The sequence below is a fragment of the Phymastichus coffea genome, unplaced genomic scaffold, assembly GCF_024137745.1.
Source record: "Phymastichus coffea isolate CEN01 unplaced genomic scaffold, Cenicafe_Pcof_1.1 PCOF00095, whole genome shotgun sequence".
NCBI lineage: Eukaryota > Metazoa > Arthropoda > Insecta > Hymenoptera > Eulophidae > Phymastichus > Phymastichus coffea.
Genome location: NW_026706906.1, coordinates 314,735 through 340,323, shown reverse-complemented (window position 1 = coordinate 340,323; position 25,589 = coordinate 314,735). Strand labels below are relative to the sequence as shown.

Genomic DNA, 25,589 nt, shown 5'->3' with positions numbered 1-25,589 from the left:
TAATTTTATTGTATGTTATTACTAAAAAGATCAGTTAACGCGCATGCATTTTAGTAAGAACATACAATAAAATTAGATTGTTTATTTTTGACCTATATATTAATAATTTTAAAAAAGTAAGAGGGGTTCAATTAAAATGAGCAAGGTATTGATTTTTTTGTTTTGTTTCTTTAAAAAAATATTAAGTATTGCTAAAAATATCGCAGTTGCAAAAAAACCAAAAAAATATATATAGTTTTTAATTTTTTTTTGGGATAACTAAAAAGGTTCAATTAAAATAATAATAATTTTTGGAGGGTTTATTTAGAGATATTTTGAATAAAGTATTTTTTATTTTAATAAACAATATTCGTGTTCTTTGCAGTAAATGATATTCATTTTATTATATTTTTTACAATTAGTAACGATTATAATACATGGATTAATTTTTGTACTTCAAACATTATTTGTGCATAGTAAAGATACTTTTACAATTTTTTATTGTCTTGCACTTCCATAAAACATACGATAGTATAGTGACAAATAATCATTCGAAAGAAAAACATATTCCTGAAAGTGTATGAATTTACCATTTGCATTTGGCATTTTAGCTCTGCCAAAAGCACATCTGTGTTTAACAAAAAGTTTAAATTAATGAAGCAAATAATACTCTTAAAGAAATTATAAAAACGTTGTAAAGAGTTTATAGGCTTATTGTTTTAGTGATATAACGGTAATTTTCGTTCTTTATAAGAATAGTTTTAAAAAAACAAATTATATAAAAAACTGTAAGCATTATTTATGAAATTATATAATTTTACAATACAAGACGTGCGATTACTCTTTCACATGAGACTTATAATATAATAAATACGATCATTGTGAAATTATCTTTCTAGGCAACTATATTTGAAACTTCAAAGCAAGGGTCATTTATATAAAAATAAACAGATTACAAAATATGTTTAAAAATTTGATTCGAAGTATTTTATGTTGATGTAAACATGTATTTTAACAATATAAAATTTTAATGAGAATTTGAATATAAATAGATGTGACTATAGATAAAAAGCCTAGTTGTGGTACAGTTGATCAATAAAAAATAAAATAAAAATTTTCATTATTATAAAAGCAAACCATAATATGAATATTTATAAATTGCTAGTATACAGTGATATGTAATACATTAAAATTTTTTTTTGTGATTATAATTACGTTTAGAACCACAATTGGCTGTTGCAAAATTATTAGAAATTTGAACAACCAATAACAATTTATAACATAACATACTTTTTCAGAACATTGTGTTCAAGGCACATCTTTAACTTGATTGGTATATTACTTTTTGGCTAGTGACATTATTAGATTTCTTGTCTTGTTTAGCAAATATTTTATTGAGATTCATTACAGCCTTATCTCCCAAATTATCTATGAGGTCTTGTACAAATGAATCTTTTAATGCTTTTAAGCACCTAAAAACAAACAAAAAACAAATGTAATATTGAACTCGATATACAAATAATATAAATTACGATGGTTGTCTTACCGTCTATAAGAAGCATCAGTTCTAAATTTTCCAATATCACGACTTGGTGCATGAGGACGATGAATTATGAATGCGTCCGACAAAACAATATACCTACAAGTAATTGAACGGTAAGTTGTAATCATCATTGAAGAATATAAAAGTAAGTTAATAAACTTAAAATAAAACAGGATTAAAACTTTTAATTCATAGACTATAAATGTACGTAAATATCATTTTAAATGTTATATAGACAAATTATAGATTTACTTTTCAACCTCCTCAATATTAAAGTTCTTAAAGTTTCCAGTTTTATTTTAAATCATTCGCATTTATTTTCATTTGTATTTTTTCAAAAATATAACTTAATTTTTTACTGATATCATTAATGCACAGTGCATCTTTTGTTTTAACTATATTAGTTATCGATTGTCGATTTGAAAGCTTCAACTTTTATAAGCAACTTGACTTACTTATAGCCTAAAGCTGTCAAATGTGTGATATAAGACACCTTATTCCAACCAAAGCCAATAAATCGTTCGTCATAACTTGGTGCAGATTTGGGAACAACGATATAAGGTTCAAAATCTGGTTCCCAAGATACTTCGTAAGGTTCAATTGCATTTCTATAAAATGAAAAATTAGTAGGGGCATGTCCTTGAGACCAAACATGATAACGAAATGTGTATAAAATTTTATAATCCAAATATTTCAAAAGTTCGGCTTTTGTTGATGGAAAATTGAACCTGTAATTCAATATAATTACGTTATCAAAACTTCGGAAATTATTAATTTATATATATTAAATATGAAAAAAAAGTTAGATATTATTAACAATGTTTTTCATTAATGCAAGCTAAAAATATGATTTGTTATTACTCTATTCGGAAAAAACCGTATTTTTTGTTTTTCTAACAAAAAGTGAAATTAAATTTAATACAGAATGGTAAAAGCTAATTTTTTTTTATATGTAACGTCTTGCAATGATACAATTTTTATTGCAATCACGAATAAGCTTTAATTTTTACCTGTATCTTTGCGTTTCAAAGGCAGGAATAACTAGTGCAATACGATGATTTTCTGTTATATTGTTTGCAATAACATAGTTAATTAAATTTTTATGTAAACCATATTGAGGTAAAAAGTCAATATCTAGTTGAAATATATATGGTAGAGTTACATATTTCATAGCAACATTTCGTAAATAATTCACTGGATAAAATTCCTGTTAAATGAATATATTTTGATGAATAAGCTTGAAATACAGAAATAAAAATTGAAATAAATTAGATTGTTGAAAAAACAAAAGAAAACGAATACTTACTCCTTCTTTGTAAACAATGTGATATGCAATATTTTTCCGGTTTCTTAATTCAACAGAGTTATGAACGAAATCTAGAAAAGTTTGTACTTCGTTGTCAGTCAAATAAAGAGCAACACTAATTACACCTCGCCAATATTTTGACATATCTTCGAGAAGTACAATCCTATCAATGCTGCACTGAGTAGCAAGAAGGACATCAGCACTATTTACTACATTGTTTTCAAATTCCAAAAAAAATGGATGCGTTCTATATACAATTTTGGCACCTTCTTTAAATTTAATACATAAGTCCATCTCATTGTTCTACGATCATAAGCTATTGAACTTTCTTATTTTTCATATATAAAATAATAAAAATGAAAACAAATCTGCTTACCTGACTTGATTCTTCATTCTTATTGCAGCCAAACAACCGACGTCTCAGTAAATTCCCGTCGAGTTCAAGAAATACTTGATGCATTTTTTTGAAGTCTTGAGCATACTTATTTTTTACATTGAATTTTCGAGGTGAATTCCAATGAATTACCTATGAAATTAGTAATATAGATTGAATAATTGTATTAACTCAATAGTATGATCAAATTATGACTTACATTTATTTTATTTGTATTACTATAACATGATTCACTAAGAGCATGATCACTTAATTGAACATTCCATGTACAATCGATAGTATACAAAAATTTTGTGTTGTTTTTAATAACCGCATTTATAATGTCTTGATCTGCTAAACTTATTTCGAAAATATCTTTCAATACATGTAATGTAGTATTTTCCCATAATTTGGAAAAATTTTTGGCACGTAATTTATGTAAGTCCATCAGCATAATTCCAGTGTTATACCCTCGACCTAAAGCTGGCCAAGGGTGTACATTGTATAATGTAGATTTTATATACCAGTCACTTTGATTTTCAACTAATCCCAATACTTGTTCTTTGTTAAAATTTTTAAACAATTCCCAAAGTAAAGAAATATCATTCAAAATTGTTATGTCTGTATCTAAAACTATTAAATTTTTTTCAAGAATAGCATCAGGAAGGACTAACTTCAAAAGTCCATACACTCCCGAGTAATGTTTGTTAGGTATCCATGAAACTTTTGGTACCCACTCTTCAGTTTTATAAAATGATACTGCAACTGCAAAATATATATAATTTAGATAACTAATAATAATTTTTATATATTTTGTATACATTATAATTTTTAGATTTACCATGAGATAGTTTCCAGGATGTAAATAGAACACTGACAATTTTTAAGGAAATTTCATCGACTAATAAGTGAAAATGTAAAGGCCTTGTGCGATAAAATAAAATAGATTTTACTGTCGTTGCTAAAGAAACTGTTGAATTGAATCCAGCACATACGAAAGCAATATGAATTGTTGTACAGTCTTTATCCTACCAAAAAGTCAATTAATATAACTACATCTGTTTGACTATTATTTACTATTTAACATTTGATAATAAATATTTACATGAAATAAATTAGGTATAGACGTTTTCTCTATAATAGGGTGAATAATTGTTTGGAATTCTTTGGTGTTTGGCAAATCTATGTGCTTTGGTGCAAAATAAGGATTTTTTATAATTGGGGCTACAAAGATAAAAGTATTTAAGATTATGGAGAGTTAATTTTTATAAAATCATTATAAAATCTATACATTACCGTTTATTGACAAGTATAAATAAAACACCATTGAAATGAAAAACAGGATACACAGCCATCCTACCCATGGTCGAACCATTCTGGTATGCCGAGCATATTTTAGAAAAGGACTTATAATTTTGTATACAATTCTATGTATACTTTGCCTACCACTAATGCGGAAGAAATAAAAAATTTAATAATGTACAGGTAGATCATATTTTCTGTAAACTTAGATTTATTTTTACATCAACTTACCACGAAAAATTGTATACGAGATCATTGACATGATATAATTTTTAATTAGTAATTATTATGGTCAAAATGTTAATCAAATATTAAGAGGAATTATATAACTAGTGTAATATCTAGATTGAGATACCCATGACCAAGTAATTGAAAATTGACAATTAAGTTTATCATTTATAGCTTGTGCCACCTTATCGTATTGAACTATATATGTATATACCTAATAAATGTTTACACTGCAGCAGACCGTATAGTATAAAAGGGGGGTCGCAGATCTTAAAGATTAAATTGATAGCAGTGTTTCCAACTGTTTTAGAGTTTAAATCTTGAATCTTTTTAATTAATAACAAATAAACTAGTTATTGCAATAAACACTAGTTATTTATTTTTATTACCAAGTTATAATTAAGTATTGCTATGTAAACTATTTTTAATAACAGATTCATCTGAAAACGTAATTCAATTACTCAAATAGCTCTTAATTTATTGAATCTTTCTAATTAATAAAAAATGAACTAGTTATTGCAATAAACACTTTAATTTTTTATATTTATTATTAAGTCATAGTTAAGTATTGCTATGTAAACTATTTTTAATAATTAACTCATCTAAAAACGCAATTCAATTATTCAAACAGCTGTTTAGCTTATGGAACGTGGTAACACTGACTGTCCATCAACCACCTAACAACCAATTACCAATCCCAATGCGGATAAACAGTAAACTATGAGATAAATAAAAATGGCCCCTCAAAGTAGCGTGGATGAATTGATTACTTATTTCAAAACTCATAACAAAGTACGAGAACAGCAAAGTCATACAGCAAAAGTGCATAGCGTCGGTTGGAATTGCGATGGGAAACTTTTAGCCTCGGGATCTTTTGATAAATGTGTCTGCATATTTTCACTTACACCAGACCGTTTAGTAAGTTCTAACCTCTCAATGTGAATACCGGAATTTTAAAATAACTTTATAATAATAGGTTGATTATATTTTTTTAAAATGTATTATTATTTGTATTATTACTCTTGTATTGTTACTTTTACTTTGTTTCCTTAAGAGGTTTATTATTAATTTAGCTGATGTAGATTGTTATTTTATTATTTTAGAAATTAGAAACAACATTTCGAGGTCATGGCGGCAGTGTTGATCAGTTGTGCTGGCATGCTTCTAATCCAGAACTTTTGTCAACTGCTAGTGGAGACAAGACAGTTAGGATATGGGATACTCGCACTCAAAAATGTACTGCTAATATAAGTACAAAAGGTGAAAATATCAATATTTGTTGGTCACCAGATGGCAATACAATTGCAGTTGGTAATAAAGAAGATTTGGTAACATTCATTGATGCCAGAGCTATGAAAATAAAAGTAGAAGAACAATTCAATTTTGAAGTGAATGAAATATCGTGGAACAAAGATTCAGATACATTTTACCTAACTAATGGACAAGGCTGTGTTCATATTTTAAGTTATCCAAGTTTAGAACTTTTGCAAGTAATAAAAGCACATCCAGGAACATGTATCTGCATTGAGTTTGATCCTACAGGACGATATTTTGCAACTGGATCAGCAGATGCTCTTGTTTCTTTATGGGACGCTGATGAACTGTGTTGTTTAAGAACATTTTCTCGTTTGGATTGGCCTGTCAGAACTATATCTTTCTCCCACGATGGAAAGCTGTTAGCAGCTGCATCAGAAGATTTAGTTATAGACATTGGTGAGGTTGAAACAGGGGAAAAAGTGACTGACATACCAGTTGAAGCAGCAACATTTACTGTTGCTTGGCATCCTAAACAATATTTACTTGCTTATGCATGTGATGACAAAGACAGTTATGATCGAAAAAGAGATGCAGGTAGTTTGAAAGTTTTTGGCTTTCCAAATGAGAATTAATATATATTTTTACTCTATTTTAAAATAAAAAGTTTTTTATGAAAACAAAATGAATTAATTTATTTAACTCTTGATTTCGTTTAAAATAATGAAAATTGATTTGTAAATTATAAAATTCATTCATTACACTTCTGTTTTTGTTTGTCTGGTTACCATGGATACATAACCCAATATTCATAAAGCTTAGTCTGTAAGAATGCTACTATGTCATTTGTACTTTTTATATGAATAATACTAATATTAATAATTAACAATAATATAATAAACTGCTTTAGTTATTTTTATTGCTTTAAACAATTTCTTAAAAAAACAACTTACATTGAATAAAATATATAATGGATAATCTCAAAAAATATGAACCAAATTTCAAAAAATTATCAGTGCAAAATGAAATTGCTTATGAAGAAAATAAAGAAGATGATGCAAAAGTAGTAGAATTAAACTTGGAAGATGTTGCTGATGATGAATCTGCTTATGCTGATTCTTTTGATTCTGATGAGTCAGATGAAGAATCAGAAATGGAAACAATCCAGAAATTTTCAAAAAGTGAAATCCCAATGTATCGCTTTACAAATTTAAGGACTCATACAAAAAATCAGAATATAGTTACATCATCAACTGGTACAATAACTTTAGCTTCAAAAGAATGTAAAGGTTTATGCTTAACTTTAGAAGAAAAGATGAGTACTTTGGATCTCAATGGAGTAAGACCTCTAAAAAATTCAATATTGCTTCCTCAAAGAAAAAACATGAGTTTTACCAATAACGAAGTTATGAAAATTGAACGTGACAATGAAATTTTGTTAAGAAAAATTATGGCCCAACAAAAAACAAGAAAGGGAAAAGCAAATATTACACTACAAAAATTAAGCAGTTCGGCTATTAATAGAAAAAAATCGCAAAGAAAAATAGAAGAAGATAACATGGTATACCAATTAATAATCATTAATAATTAATAAATGCAACTATTGAAACTTCTGAATAATATTTTTAGATGCTGTTGCAAAGACTTCAAAAAGCAAAATCATGTGCATTAAATACAAACAAAATACCAGGATTTCGAGTTACGCAGTTGTGATTTTATCTCAGATATCTACAATGTATTTTCTGTTACATACATTTCAATATTAAATAAAATTACTAGCTTAAAATTTAATAATGAATTCTTTTGTGGCAGTTATAAAATTTGAAATTAAATTTTAAATAAAATAAATTTTCTTCACAAAATATGTAATCATTTCATTATTTGTTAAAAATATTCTATACTATACCTGTTCTAAATTTAAATATAACTATATTTAAATGGGCATTCAATAGAAAAATATTGAAATGAACAACAAATGGTCTTTTTATTGAAATGGATTTTATGTGCTTTTATCAAAGTTGAAAAGAAAAAAAAGTTAAAGTATTGTGTTACACAAGTCAACACTTGTCTCAAATCTGAATCAATCTCTAATTGTTAATTTTATAATTTATTTTTTGAAAAGAATAAGAAACGAAATATTTTTTGATATCACAAACATTTGGTGCGTCACCCATTAAGACTCTTGATATAAGAGTCCTTTAAAAAAGTCGTAAAATATGCAGCAACTTTATCACAATAATCAATGAGTTCCATTGATTTTGTAGTCATTTGTGTTTCGAAGTCCATGTGTCCGATGAAGACGGTGTCCATATCGTACTTAAAGATCGGAAAGGATCGAAATCAGAACGTTCCTGCAAAATAATACATTTTTACTTTAGTTTAATACCTTGATACTTAAGATAAATAATGCTGGAACAGATGACTGAAGTTATTTTTTTATAAAAATCATACGTATTGAAACTATTAAAATGAATATTTTATATCTAAATATAAAGCTTTATCTGTATATTCTTTTTCGATTATCAGTTAGAAGAAAATTACAAGGAGTTTCTTAACTATTATATCATGGTTTCCTAGTATAATTGCATAATTTTTATGATTTCTAGATATGTAATTTTAAAGCTCTAACAGAATATGTAAGAAGGATAAATTACTTTCAAAGAATTTAAAGTAATGTTTCAAGAGTAAGTAACTTTTGTTCAATGTCAAGTTCTACAAGGGACAGATCAAGCTGATGTATTTTATTCAAAATTTCAAGCTCAAATATTTTGAAATTACAAAAATAGATTTGAGATTTTATACAGTGAAGCCATCGACATAATTTTAAAATATTTTATATGTATATCAAAGAACGAGGTGCACTTTTAATGTAACTATTCACGCGTGTGATTGAACTCTGTAAGATTTTATAAAATTGGAAATGACAAATACTTGAATATTCTGATCTCTTGATTGTGAAGTAGGCTGCAATGTTGGTGGTCGAGTTGGAGCCCCCCATGGTGCCGCGGACCACACACCGCCAGTGTTTATTCCCCAAACACCGCTTCTTTCTTCTCCGACAGCTCCACGTGTGTACAAAGGTTCCCAATTAGTTTCTACAGTGACCCAATTATCTGCAATATAATGGAAAAAATGTTTCAAATTACTTATTGACTCTGTGAAATGTTTTATCAGATTTATCGCGACAATAGAAAACGAACCTTTTAAAGTATCTAGTAGAGGTGGAATTTTTTCTGTAGTGATAGGAGGATCTGGTAACTGAAAGCTTGTATTTGCAGGCATCAATTCTAGTAGTAAATTATTGTGGTGCCATAATTTGCAATTGGCATTTTCTTCCGTGCTTTCTAATTCAACAAGTGGTTCATCAGTGTCAGGTAAATCAGTATACGGAACTAGCTCGCAATCATACTAAAACAAAATGAAAAAATAATGTTATTACATTAGTAGTTATTACTACTTGATATTACAATTTAACATATTAACAAAAATAATAATTTCAAATGTTTACGATACAGAAAACGTTTAACAATACAGATCGAAACTTACAATACTTGAAATTTAACATAAATGATATTTTTTATTACTTTATATTATTTTTTCCGATAAATTTATTTAGCTTGGAGTCAATAATACTTGTGTTTTTTTTTTCATTTGTTTACAAAAAACAATCAAACCTGTCAAACACTGATTGGATGAAAGATTGAAAAAATATTCTTCATCAAAAATAAACATACCCGTGCTTCAGAGTTTTATCCATAGAGATATTACAGATTTTGTAACGTATCCATTCTGTACTTTCATCTAGTGGACCTTTTTTGAAATTTCTCTTTAAAATGAAATAACTCTTGAAAAAGTAGACCTAGCGCAATTTAAAGTTCAGCAATGGAAAAATGAGGTCTAATCCTTCTATTTCGAACAAAAAAATTATCAAAAATTTCTGTCTAAACAAAAATTATACTAATAATTAATTTATCTTAAAATATGTACAAAAACTTAAAACTCTCAATTTTTTATAAAAATCTTTGTTTTCGAATAAGAATTTTAAAATAAATTATTTTAAAATATTTAATTTTAATTTTTTTCTTCTAAAAATATCATGCTTTGGAGAGAATTATAATTTCTTGCTGACTTCACAAAATTAAAAGTTCTGTATTCAACCTGATTCTTGTACGTATGTTTACGTATATTTCGAGACTGGTTCAAACGATTTCAATGGACAGGATTGTATTTATTGAAAAGGGTATACTTCCGATATAGTCTCATTTTATTATTGATTTGATTGAATAATTATTATTTTTTATTAATTTTATTCATATATTGAATATTATATAAGAAAATTTGAAAGAAAAGTCGACTTTAATATGAAATGGAATCAATAATTATCAAGCTTATCCTTTAAACTAAATCCATCTACCGATCCGAAAATATAAACATAAGCAAATAAACATTTTTTTTAAATCAGGTCGAATACAATCTCCTCCTTTTCGAAGTCGGCAAAAGAGAGCTATAAATAGAACACGAAACACGGGCATTTTTGATGGTATTCTTGTTAGTAAAACTTCCAAACTGTAAATGAAAAAATAATAGTAAACAATACAAAAATATGGAAAGAATGGACATTTTTGCACATGTGTCATAATAAAATGAATATTGTCGTTTTAAATAATAAAAGTTTGAAACCATTTTTTGAATAGAGGCAGCAGGTGCTCTTACGTGGCAAACCTTTTTTAACTAGATAATGGTTGAATTAAAGAATGTAACTTATAAAAAAATCTTATATTTTTACTAAATGCTATATAACCATACCTTTGTATCATTAAACGTATTAGCAAAGTAACTATGCAGATGATTGTTTGAGTGTAAGCTCAAACGATCCGTGCGATTCGATGACCCTTCCTGCTCTACTGGAGTGCCAATGGGTTTCCCATTAAACTTATAATCATTCAAAGTTTTGTCCTGCATAAATTGATGCTTTGTACAATCTGAATTATCTCCGCCAAATGATCCAGCTACTCCGGGCGAGTTTGCTCTTTGTGTCTTACAACTATCGTAGTTTGAAAACATTTGAGATAAGTTGTCTTGATTACGAGCTACTACATCACTAAATTTCGCTCTGTTCTCGCCCCAACAAACTAGAGGTGGTGGTGCAGCAGCCGTTGGAGGAGATGAAACTGGCACAGAAACTGAAGAAAGAACTGGCGGAGATTTCGTTTCCTCTTTCTGACAACTATTTTCATTAGTTACAGGTACTAAAACTTAATGCGTTTAAAATTTTAGATGAAAATGGAAATTCACTATTGAATAATGTTTGATGGTAAGCTAAAGATGAAAAAATTATTACCTTTAGGTTGACTCTTCTCTGCACTGCGTCGTTTCAGAGTAACCTTTTCTTTTCGAGGAGGATTTTGTTTTGGGCGAGGTAACTTATTCGATTCCATAGCTAGCCGTGACATTTGACTTTTACTTGTGGATCTATTCGTACTTGTTTTCCATTTGTTGGAATTATCCTGTTTATCTTTATCGTAATCATCATCGTCGCAGTCACCTTCGTAACTGTCCTTATAATCTAATGATGGCACAGCAGAATTATTTTGTGGTTTTAATTTTGTAGTTGAAGATTTCTTCTGTGCTTTATCTGTTTTATCATAAGTACTTTCACATTCCTAAAAAATGATTAAATTTAGTAATAATTACAAGCTGTTTACGCTAAGTTATGTATGAAAAAAAATTATCACGTTATCCATTTTGAGAGAGGGACATTTTGAAGCGTACACATATTTAATTACGATTGTTTTCTGATAGCCAAAAATTATTATTTTTATTTTCTTGTAATAATGATCAATAGTTTTTCGAATGCTTTTAGAAAAGTTTTCTAAAATAGTACAAATCAAACAAACACTGAGAGTCTAGTAACGAAAACAAAACCGGTCAACATGGTTGCTATAAAACAATCAAGACAGATGACACCAGTTATAAATAATTCTAAGCTAGGAAGAAGCATATAACAAATCAAATGATTGGAAAACGGTATACAAAGCAGAAGACCGAAAAACAGCCCAGAAGAAAGCAGAATTATTAAGAAAAGGCAAGCCCTCGTCAAAAATTACTGGCTTGGTGATTCCAACAACAACACATTGGGAAAAAATAATCAATTTGATGTTTTGAAAGAAAAGGAAGGAAACGATAAGACAGGAAAGTAAACACACCACTCACAATAACGGTAATTTTTTAATTGCCACAATCATCATCGATATTCATAAGTAGAGTTTTAAATATTGGTTCTTTATAAAATTTTCTTGATAAAGTTGCTAAAAGAGCATATATTTTAAAAGTATTACAAAATAATTAAATGAAAATACAAATAGAAAAAAACGGAAGCTTCTTCCTCAAAAATAAATGAATTAAAAAGGAAAAATACCGATTTTTACACATTTCAGAAGAAAGCAGAAAAAATCATATAAGGCGGTTTTAAAAAAACATGCACCCGTTGGTCAATATTGATGAATTAAAAAAAATTGAGAAATTGAAAGGTGTTATCATAAAGTAATTAGAATTTCAAATAATAAACATAGAATAATCAAATGGCCATTACCAATATTCTTTGTGGAATTAAAAACTAGTGAAAACAAGGAAATTTATGAAATTGATAAACTCATGAACCAAATTCTGGCTTACGAACCAGCGCGTAAAAAGAGATATGGACAAATCCACCGAATTTTGAACTTTTACATAATACTTATAAATTTATAATTATCACAGCTGTATGACTTTTTAAACTTACATTTATTTATTATTTGAGTAAAGCACCTTATTTTTAGCATTCATAAAAAATTGCGAATGTCCAAGTGCTTATATATATATATTGTATATACAAAAACCAAGACAGTCATTACTTAAAAAATCTGAAAATTTCTTTTAAATTTCCATGTTTTCTACTCGCGGTCCCTAACGTAGCGCATTAATTATATATTTAAAGGATATAGTTGATCATAAAAAGAAATAGTATAAATTACGTTCATTTGCGTAAGCTTATTATAACGTTGCAGCACGTCAATGATATGAAATAACTTTATCCAAAATTCACGATTTATCAAGATTTTGTTATTTGATGATGGCGGCCTTCAGTAACCCAACAAATTGATAGTTAATTGTATTGCTGATATAAAAACGAAGAAATCTAATCGTGTCACAAATGTGTGCGCCTTGAATGTACATCAGTTGATTTTGAAGTAAATAATAAAATTCGTGCAACTTAAAAAAAAATTTCATTTTATCGTGCAGCACACCTCTAATAATTTTGCAATATGATTCCTGATGCTTGTAATTCCATCAATCGATCATTTATTAATAGAAAATACGTGAGCCGTAAGTATTCTTATATTGACATTATCAATGACAATATAAGTAATAATGAAATAATAATAAACCAAAAATTATCACAAATACTTATGTACTTCATAAATAATTGAAAGGGCGTTTACATATTTATGATTTGATGTTATGTTTTGTTGAATAACAACTTCTCAAATTCTTTAGTAAACATAATAATTAATTACATATATTCAACGAAAACTGTTCTGACCATCTCTACTCAGTTTAGTATCAATATTTAAATTGAGTAGAAAATTATATGTAAATTCTGTAGCAAATTGGTATGAAATTTAAAGCAGCAGTAGCTTTCTCCATAAATAATCTTGGTCTTTGAGGTATATTTTTATAGAATTCGATTTATCATTAACGTTCACGTTTGCCATAAAAAATTTATGGTTCATATTTACTATCAAGAGTACAAACGAGCTATCAAACATGCCAATCAACAAAAGAGTGAACATTTAGATGCAAGTCAAAAGTAATGCAATTCTCGAAATTTACCTTGTATGTATTATTATCATCTTGAACGGAACTTTCAGTCGTCGTCGATGACGTTTCTTCTTCGGAATATTGTGTGACTTTTTGACCAGCATTAGCCTCATATTTTTTGTAAAGGTTATTGCTATTAGAAGCAGCGCCATTTGTTCCAGTCGATCGTTTCCGTTTATTACCTTCGCATTTTACAGTGGCATCTTTGCTTACGGAACTCGCCGACGAATTTACTCTGTCGATTTGTACTTCATGAGTGACAAGTTTCAACGTGTCTTTTTTACAAGATTTGCCCTTTCTGTATGAAGTTGGACTGGATTTGGTTGAGGGCGAAGTTTTCTTAGCTATGACCTGTGTATCAGGAACGGAAGAAGACGGCTCAGTCGTCGTGGATGAGTTTTCTACGTGGGTCTCTTGCACATTCTGACGCTTGTTATTTCGTTTTTTGGTGGGCACTGGATTTTGATTATTAGTTATTGGTTCAAAAGCCAATGTATCGGAAGCAAGACAACATTTTGACAATGGCGTATCTTTGGCCTCGGCATCTATTCGGAACTTGCGTTCTTCCTCTAGCGACCAATCGGAAATCTTAATGTTCTTGTGCATATCCTCGTCTTTGCTGTTTTTTGCGTATACAAGCGACGTCCAGTCAAGCAAATTGTCCTCCTTCTTGCCAATTTTCGCCGAGTTAACGTTGGACTTGGTTGAGTTGTCATTATGCAAAAGGGCCGCAAGTTTGTCCTTGCAATGCTGATGATTATTGCTATTACTTGACTGGTAGGATTGATGTGGCATCGATAGGGTGTGTTGATGCGAAAGTGACCTGAGATCCAATGGAGGCTGCGTAGGATTGCCTCGGGATAAATTGACCAGTGCACCTCTCAATATACGATCGGCTTCAATGAAGGCCGCCACTGAAAGGTACAAACAAAAATAAAGCATGAGCGATCGCTAAAGTGGAGACGGTAACAGAAGTAGCGTTGAGACTTTACCCAAGGAGCAGACCAGCAGCACCAGAGTAAGAACGGTGGCGGTCGACTGGAGGGAGCTTTCCCAAGACGGTCGGGCTAGCATACTGGCGCAGACCTCGAGCATATGAGCTGGAAGGCTGGCAACGAGATTAAGTTTGACAAGGCCGCGCTCCTGATTCAATAGCTCGGTATTCTCACTGATTTCGGGCCCAAGGCTCGTTCGTATCAGCAGACTACGCTCTACACGTGACAACGTGAAATCTGGCGTGAAAGCTATTTCGATTTTCCTTGTTGCGTTAGGTTCAAGTCTGAAAGACGCGCAGTTGAGCACTCGAAAGCCATAGCCTTCGCAAGAGAGTCCACTTATGTAGAAGCCGCGTACCGCTATCGGCAGTTCGCCTGTGTTACGTGCCATGAACGAGCGCTTCACCGTGAGGTTTGGGCTAGGACTCTTTTCACTCCATTGACCAGCTGAAAGTGATCGACAGTTACTTGCACTGCAAGCAGCAAAATTTTAATCATACCGCCAAATTCACCATCGCAGTCCTTCAGGTGCTTTTCTGTGAGCTCGAACGATAATGGCACCGGCGATCCCGGCTTGCGATTGCCAAATTTGAATTGCGCATAAGCCCCGCGACCCACCAGCCGCACTATCTCCAGTATAGTCATATTGTTCCTGTAATATGACAAACGAGCGCTATCAAATCATAGACAATTCCTTAATTTTTAATGTGATCCGTCATAAAGCTTACCGTATGTATAAAAGTGCGGATGACGGTGCAGCAGCCGACGGCGTATATGACAGTCGTATTGTTTTTGTTTCATTAGCTTTTAAAACTGTCGGGAGGGTATGAGACGCAGCGGATATTCTCCATTTTCGTTCAAAAGAACTTTTATCGTTGAGGGCATTGTCCAATTTGAATTCACTATGCACGCTAGTCGGACATTCTGCGCATACCGGCTTGAACCTTAAAGAAAATAATTATTGATGACTATTTTTTGCAAAAGTTGGTTAATTTCAATTAAGGAGAGGCTTACTTGTTGGGTAACGAATGGAATAATCTATTTCCTTGTGGATAACTCCAATCCATTACCAAATGAACAACAAGCGGGTACATCGTTGGATTATGCAGTGTAATGATTTTATACGAAACGTTTCCAACTTGAGTCAGAGGAAACGATAGTAAACTCTTATTTTTCCAGTTTTGATTTCCGACTAAAAGACTTGGCCAGTAAGGCTTGATATTCACGGAAAATCTGTGTCCGCGAACTTCGCTGGTATCTAACTGCATTGTCACGTTATCCCACAAGCCGTTTGATGTATTTAAATAACGCGTGTAACGGTTATTTAAAATATTTAAATCAGAATCTCGTGTGTGCGAAGGTAAATTTAATGTATTCAACCACTGACTCCCAACTAAAAAAAGCATTAAGTAATATAACAAATTTAGGTATTCTTTTAAAGAGAAAAAAATTTAAAAATCAAAAAATGACTCTTACGACTGCTATTTAACGATAAGCCAAGATAACAACGTTGTTTACAAGTGATTGACGGATCTATTAAGATAGAACCAATATGATTATCGCCTTTGGAAATAACAGCGCTCGAAGCTATGTCCAGAGGAACGTATTTGATTTTTTCATCTTTATGCAGAGGAGCTATAAATGTCACTTCCATGGGCCTTGCAAACGTAGAGTGTACTTTCAAAGATTGCAAACAAATAGAACCCTAGAATTTAAACAAAGATTGTTAGCTAAAGTGAATATATTTGTCAAAATGACACATGCCTAAGAAATATATATACCGGAAAACATTCAGTGAATGTAAGTTTTTTTACGGATAGTTTTCCATGTGCTACTTTCATGTGAACTGGTACAATCAATCTCTCATAAGTTGTCCTAACAAATACATCTCCTACTATGGTATCTTCTTCGACAAACGGAGTCTTCACTTTAATTTTAAAAATTGCCAGATGATCTGGTTTAATGCTTTGCTGCAAAGTTATGAAAATCGAAATAGACATTGAAAAGTCGCTTAATAAAGTGAGACTAATACAAGCGAAAGTATATAAAATTGTTAAGCTTACGTTTCCTGTGACGCTACAGGCGCTTATGTTCCGTACGCTCTTATGAAATAAATCTGTAGGACCATTTTGACAGCCCATCAACTCTAAAACAGCGCCAGGCATATTGACTCCCCAACCGTGCAGCTCTATACTTATAGGATTATGGTTTTCGAGAGCAAAAATGCCTTCGCTTTCTATGCCGCTGCTAACCGTGCCGAAATTCATTGAACCTTCGTCGCTTTCTCTTTCCTCCGGTATTATCTTCTTTAATTTACCATTATAGCTAAGTAATGGAACTTCAGTTGTAGAAACATTAGAGTGTATCAATATCAACGACTCCAATTGTAGGTTTTCACTCTTCTTATCGTGCGTTAATGACAACGTAAATATATTGTCTCTTTGACCAGACTTTAAGATTTTTGGAACAAAATTACTTATCTGAAACAACGAATTTTATTGTAAAAAATGATGCACAACCGACGAAAGAGATGCGATAATTCATTGCTATTAATGAATTTACAGTAAAAAGAGGAGATGCTTCAAATGGGAGTGAGATGTTAGTTATAGCTAAAGGCAGCTTAAACTTATTAACAACGCTGAAATTTCGTGGTTGACTGGATTGTGGCGAGCAGTAATGAGCAGCAGAAGTGTTGACCTCGAGACCACCTTGCAAAACTTCTGCGATCCAAGGTATTGCTAATTTTTGACTAGAACCACCAGGCCCAATACCCTTTATCAATAGTTTTCCTTTAAAATGCTTTAAATCCAATCCAGTTTTCCCTTTTAATATTAAACAGAAAATTGATTATGTTTAATATCTATGACCGAAAGCGTCAATGTCAAAATTTAATTACAATCGTATGTTAAAGTTCCCACTGCCACTGGTACATCTGTTTCTCCTGGTATCACAGTAGGCTCAAAATTAATTCTTAAAGCTTTTGAGGTTGGCGTGCTAATGATATTCTATAATTCAAATCAATGACTAATAAATTAATATACATAAAAAACACACACATACATAACACATACAATAAACAGTAAAACAAAAAAGAGACAAAAATAATTACTTGAACTTTGACAGGCTTTTTGGCTGAATTTTTCAAAGAAATTTGATAACGAATTGGTGGTTGATTAGATCCTCCCATACCAAAGTTGACAATTGCTGAGCTGCCACCCCAATGAAGACCAGCTCCACTGCCTACCTCTATCTCCACAGCCACAATTAATATTTCTGCGCTATTATTGACCCTAAACCTATTCAAACAAAAAATATGAGCACTTAAATGCGAAAATTTATAGCGTCTAATTAACGAACACAAACAAAAAGTGTTCTTACCTTATATACGCAGTATAATTTTTTTCGATGTAAGCATTGAAGTATAGTCTTATTACAGGCTTTGTTTGATAAGGAGGAATTTCCCATAATTCACGCGGACCTTCTATTTCTCCAGATGGCAATTCTAGTTGAAACTCTCGTCCACTACTGTATACTTCTACAACCTATAACATTACAATTGTAAATGTTTTATTGTATCTTGAAAACTCAATTAGTTTAAAATGAAGTTGTGGGTATAACTCACCTGCATAGGTTCAGAATGAGGATTATGTATATAAATTAATGGTGTAAAAGATGCATTTATAGGTAATTTAACTCCCACTACAGGTCGTAAACGGTAAGGACTGCTTACACTTACGCCTTTCACCTATCAAAAATGAATTTATATTTGAGAACTCATCTGCTTATTGATTTCAAACAAAATGAACTAATCGAACGATTTTTACTTGATATTTTATTGTGCCATCTGATGTGTGTATAAAGAGGTAACTATCGATTTCACCTTCTTCTCTACCTAGAAAGACAACATTAAAAGTTGTGTTACCCAAAGGAGGAATCACCTGAAATGAGAAAAAATAAAGTTGAAAATACAATTATCATATTTAGTTATAATTCTTGTAATTACTAGTTTACTTTATCTTGAAAAAAAGATGAATGAAAATGTTGAGTGTTCCCAGAAATAGAGGAGAGGTGAATAGTTTTATTATCATCTCTGTTGAAAAGAGTAACAGTTTCTTGATGAGGAATACCAAGTTGTCTAAACATAAATCATTATATATAATACTTATAAAATAACTAAAAGTCAATAGTCTTTCCATACCTTTCTTTAAAATCCAAAATATTTGGTTCAAACTCAATATGAGGAATAGAATCTTGTATATTTTCTTCTGATAAAGGATCCCTGAAAACATAAATTTTATCTTTTACAAATATACTTGTTTTAAAGCAACAAAAATATCACAATTCAAGTGATTATAAATGTACAATTTTTATTGAATATTTATATTGAGTTTATAATGATTTAAGAAAGTTCCTTAATTAATGAATTACACTTATTTTCATCCCTACTAGAATTGCACTTACCCTGGTCCATGTACTGAATTAGTGAACCCCTGCAAAATAAAAATGATAAGTATAAAATATTAGAATTATTACAAGAGAGCATAAAAAAATTATTTCAAAAAAATCAATTCAGTCCTTAATTACCTTGTGCATAGACAGAGGTAAGTTTTCCAACAAATACTGTATGTCATCATCTTGGACAAATGCTGAAAGCATAAGAACAACAATCTTCATTGATGTGATAAAATCATAATGAGGTATATTTCTTTCTTTTCAATTCTGATAAGCATATTATTTGGAGTTTGTTTATCTTTTTATTTGTTATACTTTAGTCAAGACGATAAACTACAGACAGCTTACTATGACCATAGTGGTTTGAGAACCAAATGAAAATTGATTTTTTTGAGGGAGCCTTATCAAATGATAGTTAAAAATAAATATGCAAAAAGACCTTCACTGTGGATTTGTTGAAATCTATAGGATTCAAGGGTAATGTATTAGATGAGGGGAGGGAGAAACAGGAGCAGCTAAGAGAAAAAATTATTAGAGCAAGTTAAAATAAAATTCAGACTTGCTTGCTAGGTAAACAGTGAGCATAAAAAGAAGAATTAACTCGAGGAACACTCAGTCAAGCTTGTGACTACGTTATTGTAACGGATCGCCGGTGTAAGTTTGTTAAAAATACTAATGTGCTCAGAGTAAGTAACGTATTAAAAATTGTTGTAGATAGATAAAGATAGAGGGAAAGAAAAGATCAAAAATACAAGCAAAGATGACATAAAAATTGTCGACTCACCATTGTTATGGCCGTGCAAAGACGGTTGAATTTGCGTGATAGAGGCTAGGAGCGTGAAAAGAAATAGCGAGCGGCATAGCTTGATGTCAATCATAATATAAGTGTTAACTGGCTACAATCGGCGGCGGCCACAGCTGAAGTAGCAGTAGTAGCGGTTTTTTGCCTTTCTCGCTGTTTTCGTGAAGATAGAGAACCTCTCAGCTTGGCTAAATTGGTAAGGTAGATAAGTTTTCACGTGCACCACTCAGTCGTGCCGCGACGGCCTGTTCTTTGTTTTTGTTCTGGTCTTAGCAGACAGATGAAAATCCATGTTTGGCCATACTCCTGCGCAGACTATCGAAATTTCACAATATCGATTATGCTTTTATCGGAGCTATCGCGTGCGCGAGGAACACGAGAGACACTCAGTTCCGAATCCGAGCCTCCAACACTACCCGCTCGCGCGAGCGCGTATACATACACGCATATACACACAGCCAGGTTAAGAAATGAATATAACTCTATCTTAGTGTACGTGAACGTAAGCGCATGCGCATGGCATGCATGAGTTCCAAAAACAAAACTCGATATAGATAGATAGGTAGGTAGGTATATAAGTATAGGCAATAAGGTTATAGGCCTGTAGCCACAATCTCTAGCCGATAAACATATCACTGAATAGTATCACAACAAATCTAAACAGGTGATCTCAATTCATTATCACATTTTCCTGCGAAATAAATAATATCTAGTCATTCTCGCTCGCAAATTACATTGCAATCTCATTTTCTTTATCTTACTTTTATTCAAGCCATACGTTAATTTCCTATGATTTGCAGTTGAACCAGACTCTTTATATTCAATGACAATTATGAGTGTTATTGAAAAAGTGTTTAGCAACACTTTTATTTGAAAGCAGGAAAATGGAAAATAAGAAGGCAGACTGTAAACGTAATAATAAGAGTTGAAAAATAAGAAGTATAGAGTAGTAGTTCTAAATTTAGAAAAAAAAAATGTATGTCAGGTAATTTGTATTTTGTCACTCGCATTCAAGAGACGAGTATACTCAGAGTAATCTCGAAGTAGTCATATCGAAAATAAAAACCGGAAATGATTGTTTCCCGCCATAGTTTTTCAACGCTAACTTCAGAGTACTAGTCAATTTGCGAACTTCTCTCTGAGCTCAATCTCTCTCTTTCGCGCACGCACGTAGGGCCGGCTGTCTTGCTTTACAATCGAGGCTCAAGCTTAAGACTAGCAAACGAGTCCGTTGTTCGTCATAGCGCACTTGGTTCTTCTTCTTACTGTCTAGTTCTCATAACTGCAGGCCACACATAGGCAATCAGTCGATCTAAGTGATTGTCGTCCCTTGTCCTTCATCATCAAACAAAGGTACTCATAAAATGCACATTTTTCTTTTTCTGAAATTTTTACGTTAACGTGACGTTTTAATTCTGATTCCTCTGCTTATTTTTTTCTCAAGGATGTAATTTTTAAGTAGTTATTGATATTTCTATTTTTTTAAATCTGCGTTCATTAATTTTCACCGCTGTTTCACGAGTCGCGGCTAGCCGCTTGTTTCTCATTCTTGTCATATTTTGTTGCGCCGCAACCTCGGGCGTGCTGATTCGGCTCGAAGCGTACCATGTGCCCAAGAATCACTTTTTCGGAAACGATGTATTTTTTGCTTTTAAAATCGTATAATTGGTACATTTCACAGTAGTTTTTCTCTGAAATTCAATATTCGTTATTCATTGTCTACATTTTTTTTCTTTTTCAGTTCAACATTTTCTTTAAAGTTGTTAGCACGCGGATGACTTAAATTTTAACCTTAACGTCTTGTCATCTAGCTAGTTTCTTTCTATGAAAATGGCGATAGGAAATCAGCCCTAATTTCTTAATAAATTTTGTTAAACACTGTTTCATGGCTTCATATTCTTTTTTCATGCTAATCACACATTTTTAGCTAGCTTTATTCCATTATTTGCTTGCTCAGTCGTAACAAGCCTCCTTCAATGGATAATTGCACTTAAATAAATTATATTTTCTTAGTAAACAATTTATTTAAGTACAATTGAAAAATTCAAGCACCAGAAGATACTTGTCAGCCTTGTAAAAAAACCCTTTTTTTATAATTTATTAGATATCCCTATTCATTTTATTAAGATTATGTTCTCTAAGTATTTTGATTGCATCTTTATTCAAAAAAATTCATAGAAATGTTTTATTTTAATTCAATTTATTGTAGTTGAATCAGAAAAATGTCTGCAGACCCAGAACGCGCTGATGTTAGTGACTTGGAATCCATGGAAGATGAGGAAGACAGCCATAAAACCAAGACCTGCAATGAACACAAAGAACAGAATGAACAAAATCTTTTTGCAACTTTACAGGATAAATTAAATGAATTCAATATCGATGTAATATTTCAATTTTACTATGAAAATTTATAAAAAATAATTATGAATATGTTTTGTTATTTTTGGTAACATTTGTATATTTCTTTGTAGCACTTACCTGCACCAGTGAAACGTCGAATTAAAGCATTAAAGCAACTTCAGCTGAAGACAACAAATATCGAAGCTAAATTTTATGAAGAAGTTCATGCACTAGAATGTCGTTACTATCAGTTATGTGTTCCACTTTATGAACAAAGAAGTAACATCATTTCTGGTGTGTATGAACCAACAGAAGAAGAATGTGAATGGGAGAGTGAAGAAGAAGAAATTACAAATGATTTAAAATCTAAAGTTAAAATAGAAGTGAAAGATGATGCCGGAGAAAAAGAGAAAAATAGGTAAACAAACAATTTTGGAGATTATTTTTTAAATAAAATTTTAATATAGAAAATGTTATAGTAAATTCAAGTCTAGTTCATTAATAAATATTGAAATTGAAATTTTATTTGATATTATAATTTGAAGACAATTTTTTACTTTCAGCACCAAAGATGAAGATGTTAAAGGCATTCCTGATTTTTGGTTAACAATATTCAAAAATGTTGGCATGTTAGCAGAGATGGTGCAATTACATGATGAGCCAATACTGAAACATCTTTATGATGTTAAAGTTATATTCTTGGAAAAAAATCCAATGGTACATATACAACAATTATCCTTTTAACATTATTAATATTTTTGTTATTTTTAAATGACAATCGTTAAATGTTTTACCATGTTTAGGGATTTGTGTTGGAATTCCACTTTTCTCCCAATGAATACTTTTCAAACTCTGTTTTAACAAAAGAGTATCACATGAAGTGTGCACCGGAAGCAGATGATCCTTTCAGCTTTGAAGGGCCTGAAATTTACAAGTGCAAGGTATTCATTACATACAGTTTGTTGTATTGAAAAATAATTTGAGTTATAAATACTTCTTTTTTTTATTCAGGGTTGTTTGATTGATTGGAAAAAAGGCAAAAATATTACAGTAAAAACTATCAAAAAGAATCAGAAACATAAAAATAAAGCTACCACTCGTACAGTAACTAAAACTGTTCAGAATGATTCATTTTTTAACTTTTTTTCACCTCCAATTGGTAAATACTCAGCTGTTTATTTTCATTGCTTATGTTAATACGTGAAAATTCTAAGAAAATTCAATTTATTATTACATTTTTAGTGCCAAATGACACAGATGCATATGTTGATGAAGATACACAAGCTCTGCTAACATCTGATTTTGAAATTGGTCATTACATTAGAGAGAGAATAGTGCCAAGAGCTATTCTTTATTTTACTGGTAAGCTTACAGTTTTAATTTATATGCGAAGAAAAAAATAAAATCGATTGGACATTAACACTAACAACTATTTATTCTAGGGGAAGGTTTGGAAGATGAAGATTATGATGAGGATGGAGATGAAGATGATGATGAAATAGACGAGGATGAGGATGATGAAAACGTATCTCGCAAACCAGCAGGTGGGCTAAAGCAGCAAGATGATAAAGCACCTGAATGCAAACAGCAATAAACAATTATTTTCATATAAATTATAAGGAAACCGTAATACTACCGTTTAAACGAAACTATTTTTTAAGAACAAGACAAAAACTACTGGCCAATGATTGCCGAAATATCCTTCGCTTGTGTCTTTAATTAATTGTTATTTACGAAATCAGTCTACTAATTACGTCATATCTCCCATTGCAGATGATAACTAGATGAAAGACACTAACAGCAAGAAAAGTCGTATAAAGAGCACCGTGTCATTGACGTTATTGTGAGAGATTATTAAAGTGGATTATTTGATAGTTTCATTAATGAACACGAGAAGTTTGTCTGCAAAGAATCATTATTCGCGCTTTTGATTGCTTCATTTTATACTATTGTTACTCAAACATTTATATACCAAACGAAAATGTTTCCTTAAAAAAAAAAAAAGCCGTTAAATGTATAACAAATTTTTCGTACTGTTAAGAACATTTTAATACAAAATTTACAAATATCTTGACTGTTAGAAAGCATAACAATTCTGTACTTGCTACATTTTTCCACAAAAAAAAATAAAGAATATGTTTTTTATTCTTTTTAACAAGAATTTTACCACAATGTATTACATTTAAATAAGTCTAGAGAAATTGCAAAAAATCTGATGTAATCAATTTTTTTATCAATAAATGCAGAAACGTTTTTATTTTTTAAAAATGTGCATTTTATTTATAGTCCATATAGTCTATACAAATTTTAATAAAATGAACGTATGTATAAAACTTAGATTTTATACAAATTGAACTTACCTAAGCGATAAATGATATAATTGGAATTTCCAGATGCTGCCAACTTTGACATAGTTCATAACGCTGTTGCAGGATTGCTACTGAAAACATTTTTCTCAGGGTCCGTAAAAATTTTTGCATTATGTTAAATGGATAACTTTTAGGGACCCTAAGAAAAATTTTCCAGCAGCAACGCTTATCCATAGTTGCATTGTATAGGTTGCTGCTAGGGTCTTATTGAGATGCATGGATTCGGCTGCGCAGTTGCAGTATAGACTTTAGAGCGTCTGCACAACCGGATTCAACCAATAGCATCCCTGGAAAAATTGTTTTTAGGATCCCTAGAAATTATCTAGTTTAATATAAAACAATAATTTCTAGGGACCCTGAGAAATATTTTTCCAGCGGCAACTCTAGCGGATTAACGAATTGAAATCGAAGATTTGAAGCGCATTGTCAACATAACCTTTATTTGGATAAGTCAAATAAAGACACTAGAGACAAGCTAAATAAAAACAAATAAGGTACTTATGTCGTACACCCAACGTGAATTGAATCGCGACCCCCCAGTTAGGTTGGTATGAGAATTCCGTCGTTGCATCGGAACGAAGAAACCGCGGGAAAATTCAAAAATGAAAATTCGTTTTAAGATACGATAAAAAGCTAAAACGTTACTAATTTGTTTTTAGGTTTAAAATTAATTGTTTGCCGAACAATGAATTTAGATGCATGATTATTTGATTTTAGGTTTTAATTATATAATTTAAGAACGAGTGTTATACTATGGCCGATCTGAAAACCACCGTTACGGACTAA

General features: G+C 31.0%; 5 protein-coding genes across 8 annotated transcripts; 3 read left to right on the top strand and 2 right to left on the bottom strand.

Annotated features, from left to right (window-relative positions):
- Positions 1-369: 369 nt before the first annotated feature.
- On the bottom strand, positions 370-4,949 carry LOC131669612 (xylosyl- and glucuronyltransferase LARGE1-like). The gene is made up of 11 exons (XM_058944614.1): positions 4,735-4,949; positions 4,498-4,649; positions 4,307-4,425; positions 4,043-4,229; positions 3,422-3,966; positions 3,205-3,354; positions 2,829-3,131; positions 2,533-2,729; positions 1,978-2,250; positions 1,526-1,618; positions 370-1,451 (listed from the first exon to the last, which is right to left on the bottom strand). Exons 2-11 carry the CDS (start codon positions 4,574-4,576, stop codon positions 1,301-1,303), a joined length of 2,097 nt encoding a protein of 698 aa, XP_058800597.1. The 5' UTR covers positions 4,577-4,649; positions 4,735-4,949; the 3' UTR covers positions 370-1,300.
- Positions 4,950-5,466: 517 nt separating this feature from the next.
- Positions 5,467-6,794, top strand: LOC131669609 (THO complex subunit 3). The gene is made up of 2 exons (XM_058944611.1): positions 5,467-5,649; positions 5,835-6,794. Exons 1-2 carry the CDS (start codon positions 5,467-5,469, stop codon positions 6,618-6,620), a joined length of 969 nt encoding a protein of 322 aa, XP_058800594.1. The 3' UTR covers positions 6,621-6,794.
- Positions 6,795-6,919: 125 nt separating this feature from the next.
- Positions 6,920-7,785, top strand: LOC131669610 (uncharacterized). The gene is made up of 2 exons (XM_058944612.1): positions 6,920-7,546; positions 7,615-7,785. Exons 1-2 carry the CDS (start codon positions 6,956-6,958, stop codon positions 7,696-7,698), a joined length of 675 nt encoding a protein of 224 aa, XP_058800595.1. The 5' UTR covers positions 6,920-6,955; the 3' UTR covers positions 7,699-7,785.
- Positions 7,786-7,967: 182 nt separating this feature from the next.
- LOC131669589 (transmembrane protein 131) lies at positions 7,968-20,460 on the bottom strand. Of its 2 annotated transcripts, none has more exons than XM_058944568.1 (24): positions 20,077-20,460; positions 19,425-19,486; positions 19,302-19,330; positions 19,039-19,119; positions 18,852-18,975; positions 18,665-18,778; positions 18,463-18,585; positions 18,219-18,382; positions 17,950-18,136; positions 17,737-17,845; positions 17,403-17,662; positions 16,904-17,320; positions 16,622-16,810; positions 16,317-16,545; positions 15,855-16,233; positions 15,569-15,784; positions 15,341-15,492; positions 14,838-15,287; positions 13,858-14,759; positions 11,327-11,648; positions 10,792-11,240; positions 9,186-9,393; positions 8,917-9,098; positions 7,968-8,336 (listed from the first exon to the last, which is right to left on the bottom strand). In XM_058944568.1, exons 1-24 carry the CDS (start codon positions 20,168-20,170, stop codon positions 8,250-8,252), a joined length of 5,529 nt encoding a protein of 1,842 aa, XP_058800551.1. In that variant the 5' UTR covers positions 20,171-20,460; the 3' UTR covers positions 7,968-8,249. The 2 variants fall into 2 exon arrangements, with proteins under 2 accessions (XP_058800551.1, XP_058800553.1); XM_058944570.1 differs by having other exon boundaries at positions 15,353-15,492.
- A 185-nt stretch (positions 20,461-20,645) lies between these two features.
- On the top strand, positions 20,646-24,686 carry LOC131669588 (nucleosome assembly protein 1-like 1). Of its 3 annotated transcripts, XM_058944567.1 has the most exons (9): positions 21,237-21,447; positions 22,304-22,475; positions 22,566-22,852; positions 22,998-23,151; positions 23,238-23,375; positions 23,446-23,593; positions 23,677-23,796; positions 23,877-23,978; positions 24,208-24,686. In XM_058944567.1, exons 2-9 carry the CDS (start codon positions 22,317-22,319, stop codon positions 24,216-24,218), a joined length of 1,119 nt encoding a protein of 372 aa, XP_058800550.1. In that variant the 5' UTR covers positions 21,237-21,447; positions 22,304-22,316; the 3' UTR covers positions 24,219-24,686. The 3 variants fall into 3 exon arrangements, with proteins under 3 accessions (XP_058800549.1, XP_058800550.1, XP_058800548.1); XM_058944566.1 differs by lacking the exon at positions 21,237-21,447 and adding an exon at positions 20,646-20,758 and having other exon boundaries at positions 23,877-24,686; XM_058944565.1 differs by having other exon boundaries at positions 21,238-21,447; positions 23,877-24,686.
- The last annotated feature ends 903 nt before the right edge of the window (positions 24,687-25,589 follow it).